The following is a 27,606-nucleotide window of genomic DNA, read 5'->3' as shown; positions in this document are numbered from 1 at the left end:
ATGCTCACGACTAACGTTAATACTGAGAAACTTTGGGGACTCGGCTTTACAGATCTGTGGCGTTCCAGTATCACTTTAGCAAAGAGGACTGGTCCTTTCCGAGTCAAATTCTATAAAAGATGTCATGAAATCACTCTTAAATACTACATACTATAATATAGAATCAATAGTATTCAATACAACTGCATCCCAAATAATCAAACGACACATTCCAAGTGACCACCTAATTGAGCGCCCAGTTTAGTTCCGTTTGATAATCACGATACACAAATCGCTCACCATAGCTATGCATCCCTGGATGTCATTTCAAAGCTTAAACTTTGCTCTTACAGTTTGCTTCACGTGTTTGCAGCTTTCATCAATAAACTAAGTTGATGGACTTAGATTCCTGCCACTTACGATAGTTTCACCTATCAGAACTACAGAAACAAAACAAACTGAAGGTTTTACATTATCGATTACTTCAGTATGCGTTTCCTTCCGGCAAGCAGCACAATGCTGCCTCCCCAGGATTGTAACATCATTGCACCTAGTATAATATTACACTTACTACTCGCACACATTCATGCACACTGAGAGCGGCACATTGACACTGCGGTCAACATTATCTATACATTATTTCGATAGTTGCCATAATATCCTTCCTGTCATTAAATATAGTTTTGAAAAGCACGCATGTGGTAAATACTTGTATGGGAGCGGCAAACTGGAAGCTATGAAGATTCCAGAAAGGTAGCTAGTTATTTTCCTCGATTGTTGTCTTATTTGCTGTTTATGCTGTACTGTTTTCAGCCTCACTGGTTCATGTGTGGAGAAACGGCAGAAGTTAGCTCTCTACCTAGTTACGTTGTATTTCTTGAGTAGTTTACTTTACGAAGTGTCACATGTGGATATTAATGTAGCCTATGATGAGTAAGATTCATTTCTCTGCTGCGATATTTATCACGTTTTTCGATTGCGCTGGGGATGAAACGTATGGTTTGCTGGGGTTTTTACTGGCAATGCAAGCTAATGTAAAACTGCACTTCCAAGCTACAGCAAGCTTCCATGTGAATGTAGAGCAGTTACAGTTGCCATTGTGCTATGGGTCGAATCGTCCTTCCTGCAAGTTTCGGTTCGAACAAGATTTCTAAGGAAGGCTAACTGACAGATTTTCGGTGTTTGCGAAACTCATCTTTGTCGTTGGTGGTAATTAACACCTGTGAGTGCGCTGCAGGGGATGACTGTGAGATATGACTGAGGTGGTGGCTGTTCGCGATTTTTCTTTTTTTGTAAAAGATACCCTGCCTACAATGTCAAACTCCATAACGCGTTTCTAAACACTTTGCCGTAGTTACCCGCTATATCTATGTGAAACTAAAGCTATGACATTTTTTCCCTTATAGACTAAAAAGGAGGAGGGTTTGCCGTAAAATGTCAAGAGGTTGACAGAGTTTTGTGAGAGCGGTGGGCGCTGATTTGGGAATCTCTGGAGCTGGAAGCGCCCACTCAACATGACCGCATTCAACCAGGAGAATGTTGAGGAATACTATGAAATCGGAGAGGAGCTTGGAAGGTAAGCGACGGACATACAAAACATATTCAGAGTTAAATACATCAACAGTAGGCGGGGTGCAGTGTTGCTGTTTTGTTGTTTTTGTTGTTGTTTTACACAATGGTCCTTTCACAAATGGTTTTGTATATTAATTTAGCGTAAAATTAAAAACCTGGTTCTTTAGTTTGGCCTGATGTTTTTGAGAGGCACACATTAGTATTTAATGCTTTCCGCACGCTAGAAATTTCCTTGCATATTAACTCTGTATAATTAGAGGAAAACAACCAGATCAAATAATGTATAGTTTAATTGTCTCGTTTGCATGCACAAGTTGTCCAAAATGGCAAGAAATAAGAATACTTAAGTTACCATAATACCACAGTTTTGTGTGTGTGTGTGCGCGCGCGTTCATGTTGAGTGCTAATTCAATATATCATATACTGGAAGAAAATGATAAAACGTTTGGCATTGAAACAGCTACTCTTCGGTCACCAATGCTCTTGCTATTCCTGTCAAGCAATCGATGTATTTTGTCAGTGAAATCACATCAAATCAATGGATGAGCTGGAACTCAAGGTGATAGATCTTCTATGACTGTGCACATCCTTGTGAAAATGCATTAGCCTAGGTACTCTTCGAGCCACCTAAGTGTAAGAAGTATTCCCGTCATAAACTGGAATGTTTTTCTACTTGCATACAAATAGCAAGAAAGGATACTGTAGCCCACAGGAGTGTTTATGGGTAAAAACAGTATTGTCGCTGAAGGAGCAGAGGAAGACCCAGTTTAGTGATTCTCAGTATTACTGCATTATGAAATGTTCCATGACGTATTGTAAAGCAAATTGCTTGTAGACTGCAGGTGTCTGTCAGCTGAAGGAATTTGATAGGATCTTGATTTCCTCATTTGTCCATCCAAATGGCTACTTTAGTATGATTTGTGCTCTACCCAAGCTGTCTAATGGATTCCCTTGCTTTGAGGAAGTGGTTCTGTGAGTAACCGGTTCCCTAATAGAGGAAGTGCATATCTCTTTGAAGCAGGTATCGAGTTTCATCAAAATATTTTATTACTTCTGTCACTGGAAAAGTATGAAAACCATACATTCCTTACAAGGATGTACAGCACAGCGAAACCTTAATATACAGCAGATTTCCAGTCACCTGATGTAGTCTGTAAATAATAAAGTGAAAATAAGGGTTTACAGTATGAAGGTTAGGAAGGTCTTAAAGGACATGAATAGACTAGAGATATAACACAGATATAGTTCTTTAGAGTAGATGTGGCACACCCCTTTCTGGTCATTCAAATATTATTTGACACAAATGTAGAGGATTTAAATTTATCCAGTTTGACCTGTTCAATCACCCTATTGCATCGTATGCATCGCGTGTCATATTAGGCTTTGAGAATGTATTTGCTATGTGATGATGCCACATGGCTCTTTTTGGCTGGCAGTGCGAGGCCCATTTGCTATATCAGTTCAGGTATCGACTATGTGCATGTGCACTATGTGCACAGCATAGTTGCGCAGTTTGCTCTTGACCCTGTGTCATGCCCCTTTGGTGCTATGAGAGCAGAGGAGTGTTGGGCAGTGCTGGAGTGGCTTTTCCTCATGTGACCCTGAGTACTTCCATGTCATTCCCTGAATTGTGGTGAATCACATGTTATTATTCAGTCTATGTGTATTTTGCAGGCCATATGATAATCATAATAAAAAAACAATCTCATGTACACTTTCCATCACTATTATTTCTCTGGATGAGAAACTTAACTGTCATAGGGTTTTCTTGGATCTGTGTACATTTCTTGGATATGTATTGGTTCCTTGTTTATTACATGACCCCTAACAAGCATTAAGTTGTGGAGCTGCCTGGCATATTCACTAAAATAAGCATTTCATAGTCCAATGTCATATTTAATCTTGATGTCTGAAACCTCCATTTAGTTTCTATTCTTATTCTTAAAGGATAATGGATGTTTTATTCCAGTTATTCCATGTTGTCATTCCAGGACATGTTGTACATGACAGGGAGCAAAATGAGGATAAAATAATAAAATCAGGAAGAAGCAATAATAAAATCAAAGAAGAAGCACACAATAACACACCATTAAAGATAAAATAAGTAAATAAATATATAAATATGAGTATTTATATATTTATTTATAATATATATATATTATATTATATTATATAATATAAGTATAAATATATATGACAGAGTGTGAGGAAAGGAATAAGACTTTAAAAAATCTAAAAGATAAACAGACAGTAGGAGTCATAGCAGCAAAAATTGTTCAGTGAGAAGCATTATTTGTTCAGTGAAAGTCTTAAAGTGCCAAATTTATCAGTCTCAAATTGCAGCAATGCCCTGGTATGGAGTAATAATGCCCTGATGTGGAGTAATGGTAATAATAGTAATAATAGCAGTAATTGTTCAGTGAGATACAGAATTTGTCAGTCTCACGGTGTCCGGGAAGAAGCTATTCCTCAGCCTGGTGGTTCTGGCCTTGATGCTGTGTAGCCTCCTGTCTGAAGGGAGAGTGGCAAACAGTCAGTTAGCAGGGTGGATAGAGTCCTTCATGATGCAAGATGTAGGCATGTCACAATACCAGAAATTTAGTAGTCGATACCAATACCAGTGAAATTCCACGATTCTGGATACCCAATTCGATACCATGGTAAAAAAACAAAAACAAAGTAATAAATCCCATGTACTTCAACATACACTCCTTTATTAAAAACATTTGAACATTACAAAAAACAACAACAGTGGCATGTAGCCTTCAAGTATTTAAAACAAACAATACTGTGCTTAATTGCAAACAATCAGCTTTTTATGATGGCACAGCATTTCAATTGCAGTACCTGGCCAAGACATGAAAAAATATGGAAATAATAAGTAGGCCTATATATAATATAATATAATATAATATGTGTCTGAAAAGCTTCTGATGTGGTTGGCTGTGTATGTGTTTGTTGACTTTGCTTCTGCCTCTCCTGGTCGACATCCTTTGGCTGATACTGTGAAAGGAAAATTATGAGATTTCAGTTATCAAATATAGCTCAAAGGCTGCACACACAATGTACTAACACACACACACACACATACGCCTCTATATACTCAGAGTGCAAGCAGTAGTTTAAATTTACTGACATGGTGACAGATCATTAGTCCGGAAATATTTATTTAAAACGCTAACGTTATATTTTGATGACAGATGACACAGACTGAACGGTAAGGACAGTAGCCTACTACTAGCTATGGTTACATTACGTTAGCCTAAACACGGTAGCCTTTAGCGTTTAGCCATTGCAAACGTCATATGGAACATAGTTGGCTACACAGCAATATGCCATCTGTCTCAAACAAAAATAATGGTAATGTGTATTTTAGGATAAGGATAACAAGGATAACATTTTGGATATGTTGTTAATGTAACGTTAACATGAATTGAAACTCACTCACCTTGAATTCTTTGAATAAATCTGGATGTCCGCCTTTGAGGTGCTTCGCTACGTTGGCCTGCACGCTTCAGCCTCCTCGAGAAGTAGAGGCGTTGGTGGGCCTTTTTCACTATGCTGGTTGTGTTGGTGCTCCAGGTGAGATTATCAGAGATGTGCACCCACAGGTATTTAAAGCAGGAGACCGCCTCAACAGCTGCTCCCCCGATGTGGAGGGAGGGAGGGGGGTGTTGGGAGTGGTGCTGATCTTCCTAAAGTCCACAGTCATCTCCTTTGTTTTCTTCACATTGATGGAGAGGTTGTTTATTTTACACCAGCCCTCCAGTTTTTCCACTTCCTGCCTGTACTCGGACTCATCGCTGTGAGTGATGAGTCCCACCACTGCTGTGTCATCTGCAAACTAGGGCTGTGACGGTAATGATTTTTTTCTTCCCGCGGTAATAAAGCAACAAATTACCGCGGTTTACCGCCCCCCGGCGCCGCCCTCCGACCCCCGCGCAACACAAAAAGCCAACCCATAACGTTTAAACAACACATGAACAACTTGTTTATTCTTCTGCAAAATTCTCGGGAAGGCTGATTACAACTTAGAAAGTGATACCATAACAAATAAGTTACATGCCAAGGGGACAAAATTTGCCGTTCAGCACATCTGCGTTTGCCACGCCTTTCAGTAATTCAGCCAGGTAAATATCCGCGCTGGAATTACAGAAGGAAGTTGTGGTCAAACTTGATAATATGATTAATTTGCGTTAAAACATTAATGCTTTAAAGTTTCCAGATTAATCGCGAATGAGCGTTAACGCGTTAACGTTGACAGTCCTAAAATAAATAAATAATTGCGGTGATGCGGTAATGAGCTCAACCCTGCGGTAGGTGTCTCATGCCCGCGGTATTGCGGTGATGCAGTTATCGTCACAGCCCTACTGCAAACTTCACAAAATGATTGCTCGGGTGCTTGGCTGAGCAGTCATAGGTCAGCAGTGTGTTCAGTAGGGGGCTCAGGACGCATCCCTGGGGGGGAACCAGTGTTTAGGATGATGGGGGAGGATGAGTTGTTGTGGATTCTGACGGACTGGGGCCTGTTTGTTAAAGAGTCCAGTATCCAGTTGCACAAGGATGAGCTCAGTCCAAGTAGTGTCAATTTGTCTATCAGGGTTTGTGGGATGATGGTGTTAAAGGCGGAACTGAAGTCCAGGAAGAGCAGTCTGACATAGGAGTCCTTACTTTCCAAGTGAGTGAGGGCCAGGTGAACCACAGATGAGGTGGCATCTGCAGTGGAGAAGTTCTGTCTGTATGTGTACTGGTGGGGGTCTACTGTGACATCAGTGGTCTTCTTCCACACTGAATTAGCATTTTGCGCTGGCTCACAATTACACCGGCCTCCCTGGGGATTGGATGTAATGGGCCCCCTCATTTGGGTGATGAAACGCAGAGAGGTGTGAGCTGTTCGGCACCAGACCCGCGCCGCAGGGTGATCGCTCTCTCTTGGGTGGTCCCCATAATGGAGTGGGGTTTCTGAATTGAGGCGCAGAGCGTGTACTTACTTGGCATTCATGGCAAGCCATAACACACCCTGTCTGCAAGCACATCCGCTGTGCAGAGCAGAGTCAGACACACACTGACCAGGGACTCCATATTGCTGTCGGGGTCTTAGCTTCAAAACGTAATGAATTAGTTCTTTTCTGTCGGTGATCTTTTTAAAAGCAACATTTTGTAGACCTAAAAACCTGCACCTGAAGTATTTGCTGTATTGCAGAGGTAAATTAAACATAACCAGATCATGTAGTGGAATGGTGCGTTTTTGCTGCAGTAACGTTACCTTGAAATGTCCTTGTTTTATACCTTGAAAACTAATTCAGTTATGCGCCACACCATTTCCACACATGATCTCTGAAAGACATTAAGATTTCGGCACTCTTGTTATACCATAACAAGATTGCAAGAGAGCTAAAAGTGACCTGTGCTGTGACTTTGCTTTATTCCCTGGTCAGCAGGAAATGGAAGGCTTAACAAATGAAATGAAATGGGCTTGAGTAGGTACAAGTCACTGGTAGAGTGGGAGTATGAGTATGAAATGTTTAGCAGCGCAGTGGAGAGGGGCAGATTCAGGCAGGCATCAGAGTTCCATGTCTTTCATCTCTGGCAGGCTAGGCAGGGGAGGGTTGTGTAAATTGGTCTGTATTGCACAACTAAGTCATTAGAACATTTCCTTGCTCTCAGAGCCTGACATTCAAATGGCAACCTTCTTGACACTCTTAAAGGCATTATTTGTTTATGTAGCATTGGACACTGCAATAAATTTAGGAAGGGGTTGCTATTTTTTGAAGTCTTGTATTGCATCCGTGGATGCAGACATAAGACTGTGTTCCATAATTATACAGAGGGGACAGGGGGATATTATCATTTGTGCTTGAAAATTCCAGCCACAATGTGTCAAACATGGTGTGTATTTATGCCATTACTGTAGCAGGACAGGTTATAGTGGAACTATGTATCAATCTTTCATCTATCAGCTGCCACTGCCAATGGCCATGGATTGGTAGTGAGGAAAACACAATTACTGTGGTTTCCTTGGGACAGTTCCATGGAAATCTGTCTTTTCCAGTGGATTCACAGTTACGCTCCCAACAGCAATGGGTTTGTAGTTGGGACAACACAATTACCACTGTTTCCTTGGTATCACTGAAATAATGCTAACCACAAGGTAGCGAAGCATGTCTAAAAACATTACAGCTCATAAAGGTAGAATCACACTTGTAATGAGAGAAAGTAAAAACTGAAAGTCCCAGCAGTCCAGCTGACCCCGTACCTGTGTGGTCATCACGCTGCCTCAGGAGCACAGGGTTCCCCAGGACACATCGCTACATGGCCCCTCCTCTTCAGCGATCACAGCAACACTGATTTCCGCATTTGAAAAATACTCAGGTTCAATATCGAAAGGCAAGATTCCATGCATTTTTAAGCATTTGACTCACTCTGAGGACACAGTTAAACCTTTACAAACAAGAGTAACTCTGGTATAATGTTACGGGACCTGGAAGAGTGTTCCCTGCACTGCTTGGCACAAGGACAGAACATTGAAAAATGACAGCTCTGTGGCTGAAAACAAATACATTCAACTCAATTATACACAGTATAATAAATAAATGACCAGCAACCTATTTACAGATATTTTTATTTCAGTAAACAATGGCTTTAATAAGCTTCATGCCAGAGAATTTACAATAGCAGAGTGATCTTTGTGAAATAATGTGTGGCAACAACTTTGTGGCAACAGTTTGGGGAAGGCCCAACATGACTGTGCCCCAGTGCACAAAGCAAGGACTATAAAGACATGGTTTGATGAGCTAGATGTGGAAGAACTTGACTGGCCCTCACAGAGCCCTGACCTCAACCCCATCGAGCACCTTTGGGATGAACTGGAACGGAGATTGTGAGCCAGGCCTTCTCGTCCAACATCAGTGCCTGACCTCTTAAATGTTCTAGAGAATGAATGGGCACAAATTCCCACAGAAACACACACTGAATATAATGTCATTACAGTCCCTGTTGGTGTAATGGTCAGGCGTCCGATTACTTTTGTCCATATAGTGCGTGTATACATATATATATATACATACACACACATACACACACACAAACTGCAACACAGATCATAGATTTCCCTTGTAGCTGGAGAGTGTAGGTCTGCAAAAGAGCTATCAATACAGTGTAGGCCAGATGTGATGCTATGGACTGTTCAAATCAGTCAATGTCAGGTGATATGTTTATCCTAAAGTGACATGTAAACCAAGACAGGTTTACAGAGGGATAAAATTGTGTAATAATGGATCACCGAGCATCAGTGAGAAAGGTGTGCTGTTCATGCTGCATTGGCAGGAGCTGCACCACAGTCCTGCATGCTGGAAAGGTGCATGCACTCATTTGATTGGGAGTTTTATTTCAGCATCACCTTCTGAGATGAGTCTAGGGGAGGTGTAATATTAGCCTCCTGGTAACAGCCAGGTGAAAATTCTTTGTTTTCACATCCTCACAGGGAAGCAATGTAATTGGGTAGGAACCAGGGGAAGACAGATTAGATCAGGTTAATACCTACTCTGAGCCAAATATCCACATCCGAGTGAACTTTTAACCCACAGTGTATTACTGCCACCTGTATTTGTGTTGGCCATTTTGGTGTCCTCTGTCTTTCTGCATCTATCACACGTTAAACACAGAGCCTGATGGAAAGTGATGCATAGATGGGAAATAAATGAGAATAATGCATATTGCATGCTGGTGGTCTGCCTGGAGGCAGAGGAACTGTAACCTGCTCCTTCTCGTATATATTATTATCCCGCTGCACTATGTTGTATTGCAGTAGCATGGCGACTCACTGGGCAGACCTCAGTCCAGAGCCAGTGGGTGCTTGGGTATAATCTATTCAGACCTGGATGCATTTGAATTTAATGCAGCTTTTATTTTATAAAATCTGCTTTGCCAAGATCAGTGCCGCACAATATTAAATCAAGACTCCTGTGATTTGTTTTCAGGTGAAGGAGTAGACATATAAGGCCAGTCTCACAATGTCAGGCAGCTGTGCTGTCCATCTGAACTTCGACATTAAAGAACGGCTTTTTAAGGCAAATTTGAACTTGAAATTGAACGATATATTAACTGTTAACAGTTTAAAGTATACTTAAATATATAAATATAAATAAATACACCTAACAAATGTTCGCAGTTTGCATTGTTAGCATTTGTTTTCACTCTTCATCTTTTGTAGCCATGTGTTTCTATGTACCACATGGAAGCAGCATAGTGCTGTTGCTGTGATATCAACATCAAATAGATATGAGGGGCGTTTTTCCCCCGGAAGCATTTCACATGGCCTCGGAAAACTGGAGGTGTGCTCCCGCATCAGATATGACTAAAGGGAAAAAATACGGGAAGAAACCTAGCGCCTTAACAACCCTTTCGTTGTGCTATGTAGCGTGCAAGTTACCTTACATTGTTTGTTGTGGTTTCATTAGCGTTAGTAAGCTTCTGACAGTTTTCAGTTAGCATTTGTTGTATTTTTTAGAGTTAAATTGCTGTTTCCTCAAAGCTAAAATTAGCTAGAATTTCTCCAATCTAGTGTTCTAATCGCACCGGTTTTAGCATACGCACTAAATGGCTATCCACACCAGTGTGACCGTACGCGCGAAAGGGTTAAGTGGCACCAAAATGAGGGACCGAAATCTGCGTTGCGATTCGGTCTGGTAGATACCAGCCGTATAGGAACCATGGCACCGGGTTTCGGTACCCAACCCTATTAAGGTGGCATTGCCACCCCCACCATCACCCCTTCCTCCTACCCTTCACAGTGTACCGTATAAACTTTGTGTGCTGTTTTGGTGACATTGCACAAGCGCTCTGGGCTTGGTGAGGGGTCACATATGTAAATATACTTATATATATTTATGTGTACACTTAAAAAATGAGCACTCACTAAATGTCACTGAAACAGCACACAAAGTTTTAATATTAAAAATATTAATCTCTGAAACATGGGGTTACTGAACTGTGTTCTGCTGCCTTCAGTGTAGATACCAGCCTGCATGCTGTGCAGATGGGTAGCTTTGTCCATATGGTCCCAGTCTAATCCTGTTTCACATGTCAGTGTGGATGCTCCAGGCAGGTGGGCTGTCGTGAGCTTGGCGGTGCTCCGCAGCTGGAGGCTGCCCAGGGGAAACCTAGCAGGAGCTCTCCTACAGCGTTGCTCTCTTCCACCCGTTTCCCCGGGTTTCCATGGGAACTGTCTGTTGTATTTACCAACCCCGTCATCACATGCACTTCAGTCCGGGGTGCTTGTCAGCTCGGGTGTTTATGCAGCAGGCTGGCTTTGCTAATGAGCCCAGTGTGGTCAAGACTCATGAAGAAATCTCTCCAATAAGATGGTCTGAACTGCCTTGTAGTGTTTCTGCAGCTCACCCCTGTTGTTTGTAAGGCTAAAGGGCCCTCATCCTCATAAATGAGTTTCAAGCTCAGGGGAGAGCTGAGTTTTTTAATGATTACCGCTGCTCGTGCTTCCTTTGGTGTCCTCTCGCTTTCATGTACAATGAGTTCTTTGTTGTCTCATATCCTCAGGAAAGGGCTTGAAATAAACCCCACTGACATCTGAATTCCTTTCAAAGTATTTAATTCAAAATTGAAGAAAAACCACCGCTGACAGTTATTATGTTTTATACCTGACAGCAATGTAGGTCAGTGAGTGGGAAGTCATTGAACTCAGGCGTAGTGTTGTTGACAGCTCAGTGTGAGTCAGTTGAGTTGAATGAAGGCGACACAGAAGAGTGCTAGTGTGCTTTATTGACAGTCCTGTCTCTGAAGGCAAAACTTCAGAACAGAAGAAGAAATCACATCACTCTACTTCACTCTGCTGAATCACTTGCTGCTGAGCAGCGGTTACACAGAGAGGATGGACACTGTGGAAGTATAAGTGTGCTTTCAGTTTCACAAGTGCAGTCTGTACCTGCCTCTCTCCATTGTGATGATTCCCTCATTCAAGCAAGCTGTCAAGCTGTGGTTAAGCATTCACACGCCCTTCAATCACAACTGCCCACTGACAGTGCAGAATTATATCAGATTCATTCATTTCTCTTAGACTGATGCAACTATCTTTTATTTAACTACCAATAGTTTATAGATCACTAAATTCTTTGAAGTACTTTTACATTGGCTGTTGGTAGCTCTTGTAGGGAGATCAGGCCATAGTACATATCACCTCAGATTCTACAGTGAATAAATGTTGGTGTTGGTGAAGTATTTTTACAGAATTTCTTTTGCATGTTGTAATAGTATTGGGGATGTGCAAGGAGAGCTATTTGGACATTGTATGCTTTCGACCTCCTGATATTGAGCCATGACTTCCTGATTTCCTCTCTTGTTACATCAGTCAACACCTTGTTTAAGATTGGGTAAAATCACAGTGAAAACAAGTCTGGAAGTGCTTCAACATTATGTGAACACTCCTCACATTCTTTTTGTCTCTTTTTGAATTTATTCAGGGAAACAAAACACCTTTTAAGTTCAGTCGTGCGTTTGAAGAGGTCAAAGTTGAGCTGGACTGCTGTGACCTCTGATTGCTCTGCTTTCAGTGGTACTAAGTGCCGACTGATCCCAAGTTTCCGACAGTTACTCTGAACAAAGGAAGTTCCAGGCAGCACTTAAGGTGAAAGAATAAGCCATTGTAATATCAAAGCTGTGGAGATCTCTGATTTATAATGGGGGTGGTGAGTCTCCTCAAGAATTGATCTTGAAGAAATTTTCTTGAGCTGCTGCCATTGTGCAGCTATGTCTGCTCTCGGGAGGAAAGACGATGCTGACGTCTTGGAACTTAAGAGCCCTTGTTCATTACTGCAGATAAGAGCTGAAGGGTGAACATGGGCTGTGTAATGCTTGTCAGTTCAGTTTTTCAGCCTTGAAACTGAGAGGATTGGAAAAAAAATTTGTGTGTTTCAGCTTATCTTTTACAACTCTAATATGTAGCTTAAAATGAGCATGTTTCCACTGTAGTGAGTAGAGGACTATTGCACTTAACTTAGATATACGTACTGCAGATGTGTGGACATTGTACCAGTCCTCATGTTGGGATTCTGACTTTGCCGCCAGCAGAGCCCTGTTATTATTCCTGAGGCTACGTAGGAACACTGATCTCAGATCAGTATTCAGCAAGTCAGGTAAAGTGCTTGGTCACAACTTTTGCACTGAGCACTGATCTGAGTACAGAGCCCCTTTCACACATGCACTGGACGCCGGAACGTATCTGGCCCTTACCCGGAGGAGCTGAATGTGAGAACGCAAATGTACGAATCAGTCGGACTGGACATGTGACGGACTTTGTTCTGCCAGCTCCCTAGTACAAAGTCCGGCTCATGTCAAAGTAAGCCCATGTGTGAATAGAGCAGGTAACGTTCCGGAGAATCCACCGCGAGTGAGTGGGCGTGTTGATGACGTTTCTATCTTTCTATCATGTGACTGGCGCAAAACCAGAAGAATACAAACATCTGCCTCGTGTACTCTTTTCTGCGTGCCTGTACATTGCTTTCCACTGTTTCATTGACATTGTGGATATGTTCAAATATATGCTATTTTGAGTCCAATGATCATTAAAGAGATAGTTAGCTATAGTTATGCTGCCAAAACTTGTCGCTTACAATGATTAATAACGTTGGTTAGTAGTTTATTATCTGATTAGTAGCTAGCTAAGCTGTAGCTAAGTAATAGTGATAGGTATAGTGAGATAACTGGTGACCTAACATTACATAGCTAACAACAAAAACTTACCTTCTTGTTATAATAAATGTATAATTAATAATAAATTATGTGTACCGGTAGCACCATTTGGATGGCTACGTCTGATTTTTTTATAGGCTACCCAAAAGTACAATAGCTACAATAGTTCGCCTTCTCCTCCTCCGTGCCACATTATGTACCCGTACCATCGAAAGGTAAGACATTGAAAAGAAAAAACCTGAAAATACTTCAACTCGCGAATACTTTAGGTGATCTCGTCAATACTTTTCACTCGTGAGAATGCAAGTGGCGTCTAACTGGAAAATACCACAAGGAAATCTGGACATTTCTAAACTCGCAATGATTTCAAGCCACAATGTAACATTCTACAAATGTAATTATTAATGGTCGCATACTGGGTACTACACTGAAAAATAGCATGCAGTATACAGTATATACTTGTGTAGTACGCAGTACACAGTATGAAGTAGGCGGTTTCGAATACAGCCACTGTGATTTCTGTGAGCGTACTTTCTGCGTCATGTCCTGCCTCCTGCACACTCTACCCAGGCGCCGCCCCTCACCTAAACCAAACCGGAGTATTTCCTGTAGGTGAGAACGCGTCTGTCACGGACAATCTCCTGTTGTGTGCTACATGTGTGAAAGGGCAGTTCCGGCCAATTTCCGGACCTGATTCTCCGCGCTTTGTCCGGAGTTCATATGTGAAAACGGCTCAGGAGGCTTTGTTATGCAGCTCTGCTGTCTCAAACCTACATGCTTATAAAATCTGTTTTTGCACTGTGACCCCATTTATTGTAAAAGTACAATGGTGTCTTCATAAGCATCTTAACATACAGAAGTTTCCCTCTCCAGGGTAACTGAAGTGACACACATGCATGACTCATCTCTCAGTGACAGGCTCATAGCCACCATGTCCTGCAGAGTCCCCACTGTCACAGCTCTGTAGATGCAGCCTGGTGCCTAGCAGCAGTGTTCTGGCACGTGCTGTAATCAGTGATGTATAAACCTAAGAGAAGCAGGGAAGCTAGCTGTGCCATTAACAGATCGTGTGTATTTTGAGAAATGATGAGCACCCTTAAGGAAGGGATGGAAGGGGTCTTTTACAAGGATGTTGTTATGAAAATATGCTTTTTCTTTCCGTAGGCATATCTATAACTATGTCAGTTCTGGGTGTCCATTTATTTGAAAAATGGGCATTTTGACAGCACTTTTCTCCGTATAGATTGGTTGAGAATTTGACACAGAGATGGCTGAAGGCAGGGGTGTTTGTGACAGGTGCGCTTGGTTATAATGTTACATGGCTAAAACTGACATATCTAGTAAGTCATGAACAAATCAAAGTGTCTACAAGTAATGAAGACTTGTGATTAAATTAACCTGAATGGTGCACTGCTTTTTCTCCACTGTTTCTCCCTGCAGAACGTTTGAATCCTTCGCTGAAAGCTGAAAAATCTTGCATGTGTGTCTACTCTCATTTTTAAAACTTCATATCTCTAGTGAATGAAATGTCTTCGTGCACTGTTTAGTGACATTTCATGGAAGGTGAAGTGTTATAATTTGAGCAACATTGCACTTATGAATGCCCTCCAACATTCATTTCCATATTAATTCAATGGATTAATTTTACTGACAGAAAAGTGTTGGGTTAAATTTTCCACATCAAAAATGGACTACAGCATTCTTTTTAAATATAATATATTGCTTATATTTTGTGAGGTGGCTTGTGTGTGCGCTGTGTGCTAGAAAAATTAAAAAAATGAGCTTGCCAACAACTGTTCAGTAGCTGCAGTAAAGTTAAACCTTGACACATTTCACCATTAGAGACCTGGATGTAACAGTGTTTGAAAGGCCACTTTATCTTGAGATAAGATAAGATGAAAGAGACACATGGTCCAGACACATGAAAAGAATGAAGGAAACACTCCATAGCATGAGGATCTTTGGGACAGAGGTCGCTCAGTTTATATGAGGTCATGTAGCCTCATACAAAAATATAATATATTGACGATATATTTTAGAGTGTAGCTTTTTGAATACGTTTTTAGCCATTTTAGTATATTGCAATGTATTTCTGCTTTGCATTATTATGTTTTAAAGATTTTTGTAATTAATTCTTTGACTGATGACATATTTTTCAATATATTAAAATATATTTCATTTTCATATGGGGTTTGTATAGTTTAGTAGTGTAACCTTGTGTGGATGTCAGTACATTTAATGGCAGACCTTTTTTGCATCCTCTAAGCAATTTTGTGTGATTCAGATTATTCAGCTGGTTGTTGAAACTAATTCGACTGAAAGAGTGAAAAGATTACCATACACTGTCTTTTCCAGTTAATGTGAACTTCAGAGGAATCATCTGGGAACCAGCAGATAAACGGTGTTGAGCTTGTTTAGTTTAATTTCTGTTACTCCCATGCAGTTTTGTAAATCAATATGACAGTGCTAGTATTGAAAAATATCTGTCTTCGATGTGGTCAATATAATACTTTCCAGGTTTTGTTGTTTTTATTGATTTTCACAGTATTTATGCCCATTTATTGGTAGTCTTGTGGAAAGGGTTTGAATTTCACTCCTCGAAATAGCATGACTTTAAAAACAGGTTAGTCTTGAAAATTAGACCCATATTCTGTTGACAGTGCATATGAAGGAACAGGGAATTTAATATTGAAACGAGCGGGCCTTGTTTCAGCTGGTAAAACACTGAAGCAGTTAAGTATCTAGTCTAAGAGTCACCTGACACGGACCGTAGTGGTGGAAGGTCATCAACAAGGTCCTGGTGAACAGCACAGTGTGATTTCATGACATAATGTGAACTGGTCTGCACTTTCATGTGAGCTTCTTTCAACCTTTTAAATATCAACCAGTTTCATTTCTCACTTGCCAAGCTTTCGATTACTTTTCTTGTTCTCAAGAATGAATGAAATGTCAAAACAGAGACCTATTTCCTCCAACAGGAAGATGTAATCTGTAAGTTCTGTTTTCTTCAGTTTTTATCTGGCTCCACTAGAAATCTCATGATTGAAATGTTTCTCCTCATTGCATAAAATTGACCTTTTTCACTTTGGCTAAGCTACAGGCATGTATACTCTGACTGAGTCTGAACGGACAATTTAGGAGAGCACTCCACGTAAAAGCAACATGTTCACTTTTTACAGACGTTGAGAGTTGGAGGCTGCAACACACAGTGTTCCCCTGACAGATCAAAGTGTCAGTTCATATCACTGTGATGACCCACCATTGCCGGTCAGTGGCAGTGGAAACACTGATAGGTGTTTAATCATAGCTTTAATTATGATAAATGGGAAAAGAGCCTTCCGATTTTTAGAAGCTACTTTCGTGTGTAGCTCAGTGCATCTTGTGTGTTTCGTCTGTAATGGAAGCATGGCTGCATCCGAATACTCAGTATACACTAATGTTGGTTAAGAACCTAATACCTGACCGTTACTGTAGTACGTTCTATGGGTATGCAAGCAAGTAGTAAGGACACAATTCGGATGTACTGGCCTCCGTCTTGGTGGTGAGGCAGGGAAGGGCCTTCACCAGACAGGCAGGAGTGGGCTGATGGGGGGGGGGTGGGGTGCAGTCCTGGTGCTGGTGTAGCAGCGTTCAGCCTTTCATCTCTGTTCCACATGCTTACCTGTTTGATCTTCAGCTGGAAAATACGTCATATCGTCAAAACCTGAGTCTTATTGTGAATTCACCCAGCAGAATGAATTAATGACAAACAGGGTTCATGGGTCTCTCAGAATTAATATGTATCCCATCAAGCATGCGAAAGGAAACCAGATGAGTTATATTTTAACCCTTATTTAGCGCTGCCCTTGGAGTGCTAAAGGCCTTTCATTTTTTTATGTATCAGTTTAGAGGTGAAAGGTCATTTCCATGTTCTTTGTGTTTTGAGAAGTGTTTGTGTCTGGCTGTGTGCAAGTGGTGGACATGTTTAAAAGCTGTCAGTTGTGTAGAAAGTCTTCTATTTTTATTCTGAACTGCAACATGCAGTTTCATGTTTTTTCTCTTGATGTAACCAGTGGCAGATTTAGGTATAGGCGACATGGGCAGGCGCCCAGGGTGGCATCTTGCCGGGGGCAGCACAGGGTGCCCACACAAAAAATTCGGAATGGTGACATTTGTGCAATCGGTTTCCTATCGCTCATTTGCATGTCACATCAATGATATCATGTCACCGTGTGGGTCAATTAACCTTGTCGGAGTGGGAGCCCTGATTCTAGTTTGTGAGCCAGGCAGGCTACTTCCCAGGAAGGTCTCCCACTCAGAATTACTAGATGGGGAGGGGGGAGTACGTAGGTTGACCTCAGGTCTCCCCACTGGAAGCCTGAGATAGGGGGAGCGGGGGAATCTATCAAATAGCGCACCTCTAACTTTGTACAGCACTTATGCAATTAGTAAAATCAGTCACACTACAAAATGCTACCAAATAAACCACAATTCATTCATAATTCTGTGAATATATAGTTTCACAGACATATTGTTGCATTTTTTTCTGGTTTGTGCGAAATCGTTAAGAATAATATAAAACCAGTCTGCACACCACCAAGGTGAATTGGTTTAGTCTTGACTCTTGGTTGACAGTGCTGGGCGATGGGTAATGTATTGATGCTCGGGTGCCAAATCAACACAAATGGATAAGAAAAGGTCTAAGCCATCAGGTGCCCAGTTTAGGAAAAAGAGGAAAGAAGAGGAGAAACATGCAAAACATAAAGGTATGCAGCTATGTCACCTCTTTATGAGTATAATATTATGCATGTAATGAATATAAGTATAACACTTATGTTTGTTAGCCTATGTTGCTATGTTGCTTGCTATGCTATTACACATAGGGCGACAATATTCCGTTTTCTGTCCAACTAGCTTACATAATATTGGACAGCATTTCACACAGTTTCATCATGATAATGTGTGTAGCCTGCAGTAAAACGATTACAACCTAACACATTATTGATTTGGGTAACGTTCATTGAGGTGACATCATAAAGGTTTTCTGTGATTGTATTGACTAGGTCCTGAGCTCAGTGAGGGGAACTTCTAGTGCTGTAGGCTAACTTAAAAGACATCTATATTATGCTGATATTTTGTATCTCTTGTGATATATGGAGTCTTTTGGGGTGTCTTATGCCTAGAATTAGCCAAGGAGGTTGTATGGTTCATTTTTGTATGGTTTTATTTGTGTGTTTTTTGGGGTAGGGGTAAGTGTAATAATTCGATTCTCTTTTTTGTTTGTATTTATATACTACAGTTTGTTTCTATTTGTCTTTACTTCTTTTTGATATTTATGAGTCTTATTTTTGTGTAAATTTTTATATTTATATAGTTTTAAGTGTTATGATTATTAATTTGTGTTGTTCCAAATGTCTGAATAAAATTTATAGTTAGTGCAGAATGGTGCTTTTTTTTGGCAGGGGTGGGTTCGCCCAGGGTGCCATACAAGTTAGAACCACCACTGGATTTAATTGATGTAAGCTCTCTTTGATTGCCCTTTTGGAGTCGGCTAGAGACTTGTAAGTCCCTGCCAAGGTGAATGTTTTGGTTTGTCATCTGTAGTATGTCATATTAAATCACAGCCTGACATCTTAGCATAATGGCAAACAAAATAAATTCAACGCTGTTAAAGCAGGAACTCCATTAAAAGGAGTTAGTAATTAGCACTTGTTGGCTTTTATATCAAATTCAAATGCCAGCAACACAAAGTCTCTCTTGCATGTCCTTGTAAATTTTACTGTAAAGAAAAAAAAAGTCATTGAAGTACATTTACCAGCTCTTTAGGTGAGGCTAACCATGTTCTAAACATTCAGAGTACAATGGTTCTTCATCTGTAGAAAAAATATGAAAATAATACTTTTGAGACACATGGAAGCAATTCTGAGTCCTATTTCTTTAGGTTTATGGTAACCCATATGCAATTTCAGCATTTTCTCCGTCAGTGCTGACGACTTGGAGATGACGTCATAGCAAAAAAAAAACAAACAAACAAACAACCCTAACAAGAAGTATGACTCAACTATGAACCGCAGATGAAAGCATTCCGGGGAGAGAGAGTCCAATTTTTTTCTTGCATAACCTGTAATATCATAGAGTAGGTAAAACTCAACAACTCCTATTTCTCATTTCCTTATGATCTGTCAAGTGACAACTTTGACACCAGAACTGTGCATGTGTGTGTGTCATATTTTTGAAGTTAGTCTGTTAGAGAAAAAGGGAAATTGATTGAAATAGTTGAAATAGTTGAAAATTGAGATGAACTCTAAGAGGGTCCCTGGAGATGGATCTAGAGATGAGAGTGTATGGAATCACTGCTGGATGTCCCCCTCGCCTGCTGTTTTGGCAGGATAATATCCCTACAGCACAGCTGAAATGGCAGTTTACTGATGCTCTTCAATCTTCCTCACTAGGCCATGTGAAGTTGCAAAACTAAATTGGGTTTGTGCTTTATGTTCATTTTCTTGTGAGATTTGTTTATGCTTGCTTATGAATATAAAGGGCACAAAATTATTGCTTTGGCCAAGTAACAAGGATATCAATGATGACTGAAACATTTTTGTTTTTGTTACTATGTTAATTGACTGTGTGTGTGTATTACAGAGGGAGAAAGGGAGAGAGAGAGCACTTGTTGCATGCAAGTGCATACTATATGTGCATGGTTGATGGGTAGAGTTGTATGCAAAATTATAATAATAAATAATTAATAATTTGTAATTTGACCTGCTTTATAAGAAGATGGAGGTACTGCTGTTGGAGGTGTGGCTGTTTTCATTTGGCATGATGTGTTGTCTGTTATGATACCGGATCAGACAGGCCAAGCCCACCCACCCCCACCTTCCCCACCCCATCCTGTGTCCCCCACTGTTGCCATGACATTTTTTTTTTTTGAATGATGTGTGCAAACACACCCGTCCCCTGCGAAACAGGAATACATTGTCAGAATGACTGTGGTCTGGAATTGAGGAAGTTCGCCTCTTATCTGTGCAATGAGACAACACATGTTATGGCTGGGCAAAAAATGACTGATCTTACCTCAGAGTAGTGAAGGAATTGAAAGTGTCTCTGCAGACCTTTGCTATTTTGACACTTTAGACTTTTGTGTTTAACATGATATGAAGAGAAGTAGCACATACCTGCATCCTTTAACAGAGGGTGACTCTGATAGGACCCACAGGTATACACTTCCTTGCTGTGCTGTCTTCTTCGGACAACAGCTACTTCAAGAGAACAAGCTACATCCTGCACACTTGATCTGTCATTAACTTGTCCCACATTGACTACCACTGAAATATGTCACTGAGTGAAAGAATAAACCACATAAAATTATGGGTGACTCTGCATGCTCTGCATTTTAGAACTGGACTCTAAGTTTTTAATCCTTTTTAAAGATGAGGTCTTTTCCTGATGAGCAAGTTGCTGTCTCAACTTCAGTCACAAATTCAGCCTAACCTCATAGCTTTCATCCTCCTTTTAAAATGAATTAAGTAATGTTCAAATTTTAATTAAAAATTTAAATAACGATTAGAAATAGTATTGTAACATCCTGTGTGTAGGAGGCCTAACTTCCAGTTCTCTGTTGTTACACTGTCTTTCATTTTGTTTGATTTATGATTTTGTGTTCATTTTGTCTCGGATGGAAGATCAACTGTTGTGACACAGTGGCACTTTTAGGCAGTATTGTACTGGCCTGTATTTCAGTGCATTTTAGGGCAGCAGTCATGTGTTGTTATGGCTGGATAGGGTTCCAGATTAATGGGGTTGGGCTCTTTTCTGCAGAATACAGCTCCTTCTCTTATTGTAAGAGCTAGGCCTTAAGGCTTCTGCTAACGCAGTCATGGGCTCTGAGACAATCAGCAAACAGCAGGAACTCCTTAGGGACCTTACAGCAAATTAAATTCAATTAAACCATCTTCCTTTCAATCTCTCACATTATTCTGCCATCTGGATTCTAGCACAGGAGGATGTGTAGCCATAGTAACATTCACTTTTTGCATGGTTATTGATGCACTATCATGTTGTTGGTAATGGTAAACAACATTACAGTCATCTTAAGGACTCAGTGGATCAGATGCTGTTGTCTTATAATTTTAGCGTGATGGTATCTTTGTCCTGGAACCTGGATATCTCACATTGGTGTAGAATTGTAACAGATTGTATCACTTCAGAGTCCTTCTTTGGGAGGTGAGATTCACACACAGATTCACAGCTAGAGAGAAAAGAGGAGCAGAACATCTGTATCTAAAAGGGAACATGGAAGGATTTTTTTTGTTTATAAACTGTCAGTGACATCTCTGATGTGGATATTTCCAGCACAGGTGTAGCAGCAATGTAAAATACCAAATACGAGATCTTCAAATGTACTGCCACTCTCAGAGACAGGCTGATTTTGCATCACACTCAACCGACATCATCCTGACATCCCCTCCTAACCCCCTTAGTCTTTCTCTGGGCTGTTGTTGATGGGATGTTACACGCTAATCACCCATGCAGCGTGGAGTTTGAAATAAAGCTTGATGTTTCATGCTTATAGAGACTAACATAAGGTTTCACCTTGTCATTGTAGATGGCTGTGATCCATTGAAGATGAATGACAAGGTCTTGCAAATCAAGCGCAGACATTACTGGATATTTGGTGTTGCAGGGTCTGGCTGAATGGAGAAGCTCTGTGTGTGTCTCTCTCTCTATTCCACCAATCTCTCTCCCCCTCCTTCCTCTGTAATGGTGAAATGAGTTCATAAAAGGTTATGTTTTACATTTCCCCTTATTATAGCCATCTGCAATGTGAGGTCAATAATAAAGTTGCCCAACAGCACTGACTGGAACAGTCATGCCATGCGTGTTCCTGTCCGCCTCGTGTTGTTGTCATTGCATTTCAGTCTCTGAGAGATTTTAAAACCACCCACCAGGAGGAAGTTTCTCACCCACTCTGACTCTGACTCTGTACAACACCCATCATCATCATCATTGTCATCCCCACCATTGAAAAACAGGAACGGAAGGCTTGCTGGAGGCCACCACAAAGAGCAGAGGACAGGATGTGAAAAGTTTACATTGAAAACAGAAAACTGCTGTCAGCAGTGACGTGGCTTTCTAAGTCTCAGAAGTTTTAAACTTATCACATGGCATAGTAGTAAGGTCATGGCAAAATAAAAAAAAAATGAAAGGGCACCTTATCAAGCTGTTGGCTTGCAGACTTGTGTAATGCTGAAAAATAAATCCTGATGAAATGATTCAGGTATAACATGAAGCGCTTTAGACAGTGACAGTGAGTAAATGCAGGAATGGATAAAGAGCTTGCTGCTCCTGCAGCTTTTTCTCAAAGGATCCCATGAATGTGGTTACAGAGGGGGATATCCTGAATGCCTATGTTTTAACTATGCCTGTTAGCCAAACAGAAAGAGCTCCTTTTGTGAAGTGGCAGAAAAGGACCATGAGCTCTGGGTGAGCAGATTTCACCACGAGAGACTAGGAATGATTCAGACAACACTGGTTATTTCAGCCTTAACAGGGGCTCTTTCCTGGAATTGTGGACTGGAGCCTCTGCAGATAGTACCCTGTTTTTATGGAGGCACTAAGCAGCCCTGGATGAGGGTGTCAGCAAACCAGGTAAACAGTGTAAAAATAATGTAAGGGCAGACCTGTTTTCTCACTAATTGCTAACTGCAAACAGACGCTGTGGGGTAGTTACACTGACAGGGTCTGAACACTTCCATTTGTAGGAGGACGTCAAACTTGTTATACTCCTCACACCAGTAACGTTGTAGCAGAACTGCTCAGCTTCTCAGCTGACACCAACCTTGGCTTGGAGCAGTTTCCTTCAATCCAAAGATGTCTTTTCCTACTATTGTTGGCAGCTCCCCACTAAAAATATGTTGAGCGGTATGCTAATGTGGGTTTTTTTTTTTTGCTTCTGCCAGATTAGGGAACTCTTTGAGACATGTGACGGTTTTACACAAGAGAAAGCAGTTTACTGGTGCATTTCAAAAGGATTGAGTGCCAAGTGGCTTAGAGCCGGCTCTGGTGACATTTCCTATGGACTAGACTTTGAAAATAGGATTGTAGCAGAACTGGCATGTGTGACAACTCACATCTGTTTATGCTCTTAAGGGGTCAGAGGGTCAGGCCGGCATTTGGCATGGTCTCAGCACTAATGCTATGCTATGGATCTAATGTGTGAAATTCCTACCCCTCGTGAGTTTCAGTTGCAACACCTTGAAACAAGCACCTCAAAAGAAAACATGTGCATGGGATGCAAGCAAAGGGATTTCTGCTTCCTTTAAGCTAACTGCATTCTGCCAGGTCATGCTATGGGGAGTAAGGTGTGCACCACTGCAGAGCAGTTCAGCAGGTTAGCAGAAATTTATTCTCTCAGGTCACTGGTTAGTAAAAGCCAGGCATTTGTTCAAATTGTGTGTGTGCTCCCTGTGTGTATTAGTGAGCTGAGACTATTGTGGATTGAGGGTAAGGGAGCTCTGTCTTCAGTCAGAGGTGGGCGCATTGGGAACAGTCTGGTGGTTTTATCAGGTTTACTTGTATTATCTTTGCATGCAGATTGCCTGTGGGGAAATATAATACTGGCTATGGGCCATCCAGCTGGTGTCCCTTTGAAGTGAGTTCTTAGAAAGTGCAAAAACCCTACAAAGTCCCGCACACAATCGCTGTTTGGCAAGTGATTCATTTTCCCTGGTAACTACCAAAAGGCTTCATCACCATGGCATTTCTGATTCAGGAGCAAAAGGCCACGCTGACCTTTTGATAGGCACATTTGCAGTATCAGTTTTGGATGCAAACAGTTTTTCTTCCGTGCTCAAACTGCCAGATTTACACAAGGAGAGACAAGTTTTCCCTCTGTCAGCCAGCTACCGCACTGAATGTGATGTCGTTTGCGTTGCGTGCTGGACTGCTGCTCTGTTTGGGCTATTACAACAACGGGTACAGCTGCCCGCGACACTGCAGTGGACCTGACACAGCAAAAGGCCTGGCAACCTCTTATATGTAGACAGTACTGACAAAGCTGTTTTCATATGCCATCAGACAGCACAGTTCCTCTATTTTTACATAGACATATTTCTCATTTGCGCTCATTAAAAACTGCCTAATCTAATCATGTGGCTTTTTCTTTTGGAGTTTTGGCTTTTTCTTTTGAAATAAATTTAAATTTTTAGCAATATATCAGGCAACAGCTACTGCTTAGACCTGTTTAAAATAAGTGATTGCAGTGGAACATACAATAACGTATTATCGTATAAAGCATTTATAAAGTATAACCATATAGGTTCATGTACATCAAGTAGAAAAGTTTGATGAGGTGCAGATTTAATTGCATGGATTTCTTCTTTTTCCATTATGTTGCCTCTAAACAGGAAGGCAGCATGCCTTTCCTGTGTTTCCAGAGAGGGGCAAGTTGTCTGCCTCTGTGTGGAAAGGCTTCCTCAGCCTGAATGTTGGCGTCTGAGATGCAGGCGCTTTCATAGCCAGACATATTGGATCACTCACAGCTGGTGGGAAAACAGCCAAATAAATGGAGCCTCAGATGAACTACATGTGGCTTGTCCTCCTGTCTTCCTGTCATTGTCTGAGCGATGCCTCTGTCTAACTGGTCATAAAGTCCTCAGATGGGCCTGGCACTGTGTGCTTAGCCTTGATATAGCAGTGTCGCAGTGACCATTTAGTTACACTGGGCACACATTAAGTCAAAATGCACTGTGATGTAACATCTGTGAAATACTACAATACCATGTTAAAAGTGTGAGAAGGAGATTTGCTTTAGTGTCAGAGAGAATTGCTTGCATTTCTTAGTTAAAATAATGCAATTTGTTTTCTTCAGCCGTTTCCCTTTTTGTGCGTTATTGAGAGTGTATCTTAAAAAATCCAAGACATGGAGTTCTCTCTGGTCTTCTTCTACTTCCCAGAGCACATTCATTTCACTACATGAGTTTCTAAAGCAGTGGCAAAGTGCTGAGAGAGGTGTGACATTCAGGCCTTCATGGGTGTAATAGCATCATGTGGTACAGCTATCCCACGGCCTTTAGAAGCACTGCTAAAGCTGCAGACATTACTGTCTCTGTGATGTCGTAACAGGCTGTGTGGGATCCCATCACCATAGTGACCAAATGGGCTGTGTGAGGAGGACTCGGCATTAAACACTGTGTTTGTTTATTCTCTTGGAGGTCGTAGATGGCTTGCTAAGTGTTGGGAGGGTGTGTTCGTGACAGAGGCCATAGTTTCTGCTTTCACAATGTGACTGATTTTGTGAGTCATGAGGACTGAAACACTCATGTTAGAATGAAAGAGCAATACTGGCTGTTGTGTGGTTATGATGTAATTTGGCAGTGTTGTTGCCTTTCTTGACCATTTTTTCTGTTTATGTAAATTATTTGGATATATAAGTAAAAAGAGACTTTTATTGGATGTTTGTGATATATTTGTGATGTACACATATAAAATCACAGTTTTATCAATGGCACAGTTTTCCGTAATGACAGATCAGCATTGTGCGTGCCTGTGTGTTTGTTGCTTGTTTTCTGTTGCTCAGTTCATTTCATGATTGTCTTTGTGATCCAAAGTGTGGTGCTCAGATGCGTACAGCATTACATAATGGGAATGAATAGGATCATTGCTTAGCAGAGGTTTGTCTGCATTCCGGACCAAACAAATGTTGTTTCATTGATTCTTTGTTTTAAGCACGGATACTGACTGCTCGCATTTCTCTTGTCCTCAGCGGTCACTTCGCCGTGGTGAGAAAATGCAGGGAGAAAAGCACGGGCCAGGAGTACGCGGCCAAGTACATCAAGAAGCGCCGCGGCCGCTCCGGCCGGCGAGGGGTGACCAGGGAGGACATCGAGCGAGAGGTCAGCATCCTGTGGGAGATCCAGCACCCCAACGTCGTCACGCTGCACGACGTCTTCGAGAGCAAGGCCGAGGTCATCCTCATCCTCGAGCTGTGAGTTGTCCTCACCCCACTCCGTTGTCTGCAGTCCGCCAGCTAGGGCTGTGCGATAGAGTCGTCGCGATATATCGCATAGCTATTTTTAGCGCAATAACAGCTATGCCCGGTATGTGGCGTTAGGTTTCTTCCTGTATCGTTTTCGCTGTAGTCATACCTGATGTGGGAGCACACCTCCAGTTTTCTGAGGCCATGTGAAATGCTTCCGGGGGAAAAAATGCCACTCGTATCTATACGATGTTGATTTCACAGCAACAGCACTATGCTGCTTCCATGTGGTAGATAGAAACACATGGCTACAAAGATACTAGAAACCTATGCTACGTGTGTTTCAAAGCTAATAGGTAAGTTAACCAACATATAGATACAAGTGATATTTTTCTGGCCCGGAAGCATTTCAGTGAACTTTGGAGGTGTGCTCCCACATCAGGTATGACTAAAAGGAAAAAAAACATATGGGAAGAAACCTAACGCCACATACTGGGGATAGCTGTTATTGCGCCAAAAATAGCTATTTGATGTATTGCGACGGCTACATCGCACAGCCCTACCCCCAGCATCTCGAAGGTTTGGGCTGAATTACCAGAGCTGCTGCTGTGCATTTGAGCAAAGGCACATAACCTGAATGGCTTCTGTCAATATCCACCTGTGTGAGGGAGTGATATGCTGAAGCTGTGAGTCAGGTTTGATAAGGCCATCTGCCAAGTTTAATACAGAATAATGATAGTGCAGATTTGGCTCGAACCACTCTGATGAAGTCAGCATTATTGCTGTCAGAGGGTCAATGCTCTGTACCCAGACACATTTGGTGTCCCTTTTTGGTCCTTGTTGGCTGTTGAACTCAGCTCTGTAGTTCATGCCCTGTGTTTCCCCCAGCAGTGCCCTCACCCCAGTCCCCCTCCCCAGCAGGAACTCTTCCACATGTTTGTCAGGAATGTGTATGATGCAGCAGCTCTGTCATCGCGGGGCACTGCGGCCTAACCAGCTAGGCTTGTTACAGTGGTTGACAGAGGCTGTGTTCGTACACGTCTTGTTCGGCCTGATGGATGTGGTGACACACTGCTTTTGATTCTGCTGGATGTTCACATGCATATGTGTTACACGAGCCTGCACCCCACCCATGCAGCACACAGAACCACATAATTCAGGAAATTCATGAAACAGCATCCTGTTGGTTTCTGTTTCATGTTGAATTTGTTTATGTGTACATTACGCTTAAATGACTTCTGAAACAGGCTTTTCCAAGTAGTTTTACAAAGTCCCCCATTTACATTTAATAAACAGCAACTCCTAATCTGCCCATGAGAGAACATTTCAAAGGTGTCCGATGAATGGAAGGAGTGTATTGTGGTGGATGGAAAAGAAAACATTGTGCCCACCCTTTT

The 27,606-nt window shown here is 41.5% G+C and overlaps 1 protein-coding gene across 1 annotated transcript in view; it reads left to right on the top strand.

The window, feature by feature from the left end:
* The first annotated feature begins 585 nt into the window (after positions 1-585).
* The window catches only part of LOC118778371 (death-associated protein kinase 1-like), a 52,087-nt gene continuing 25,066 nt past the window's right edge, over positions 586-27,606 (top strand). The window contains exons 1-3 of the mRNA XM_036529884.1: positions 586-732; positions 1,386-1,555; positions 25,997-26,218. Of these exons, the coding sequence (XP_036385777.1) occupies positions 1,494-1,555; positions 25,997-26,218 (284 nt within the window). The 5' untranslated portion in view covers positions 586-732; positions 1,386-1,493. The remainder of the gene's footprint in view (positions 733-1,385; positions 1,556-25,996; positions 26,219-27,606) is intronic.

The sequence above is a fragment of the Megalops cyprinoides genome, chromosome 5, assembly GCF_013368585.1.
Source record: "Megalops cyprinoides isolate fMegCyp1 chromosome 5, fMegCyp1.pri, whole genome shotgun sequence".
In the NCBI taxonomy this organism is placed as follows: domain Eukaryota; kingdom Metazoa; phylum Chordata; class Actinopteri; order Elopiformes; family Megalopidae; genus Megalops; species Megalops cyprinoides.
Note: the sequence above shows the minus strand (reverse complement) of the source record. Positions and strands in the feature narration are given on the sequence as shown.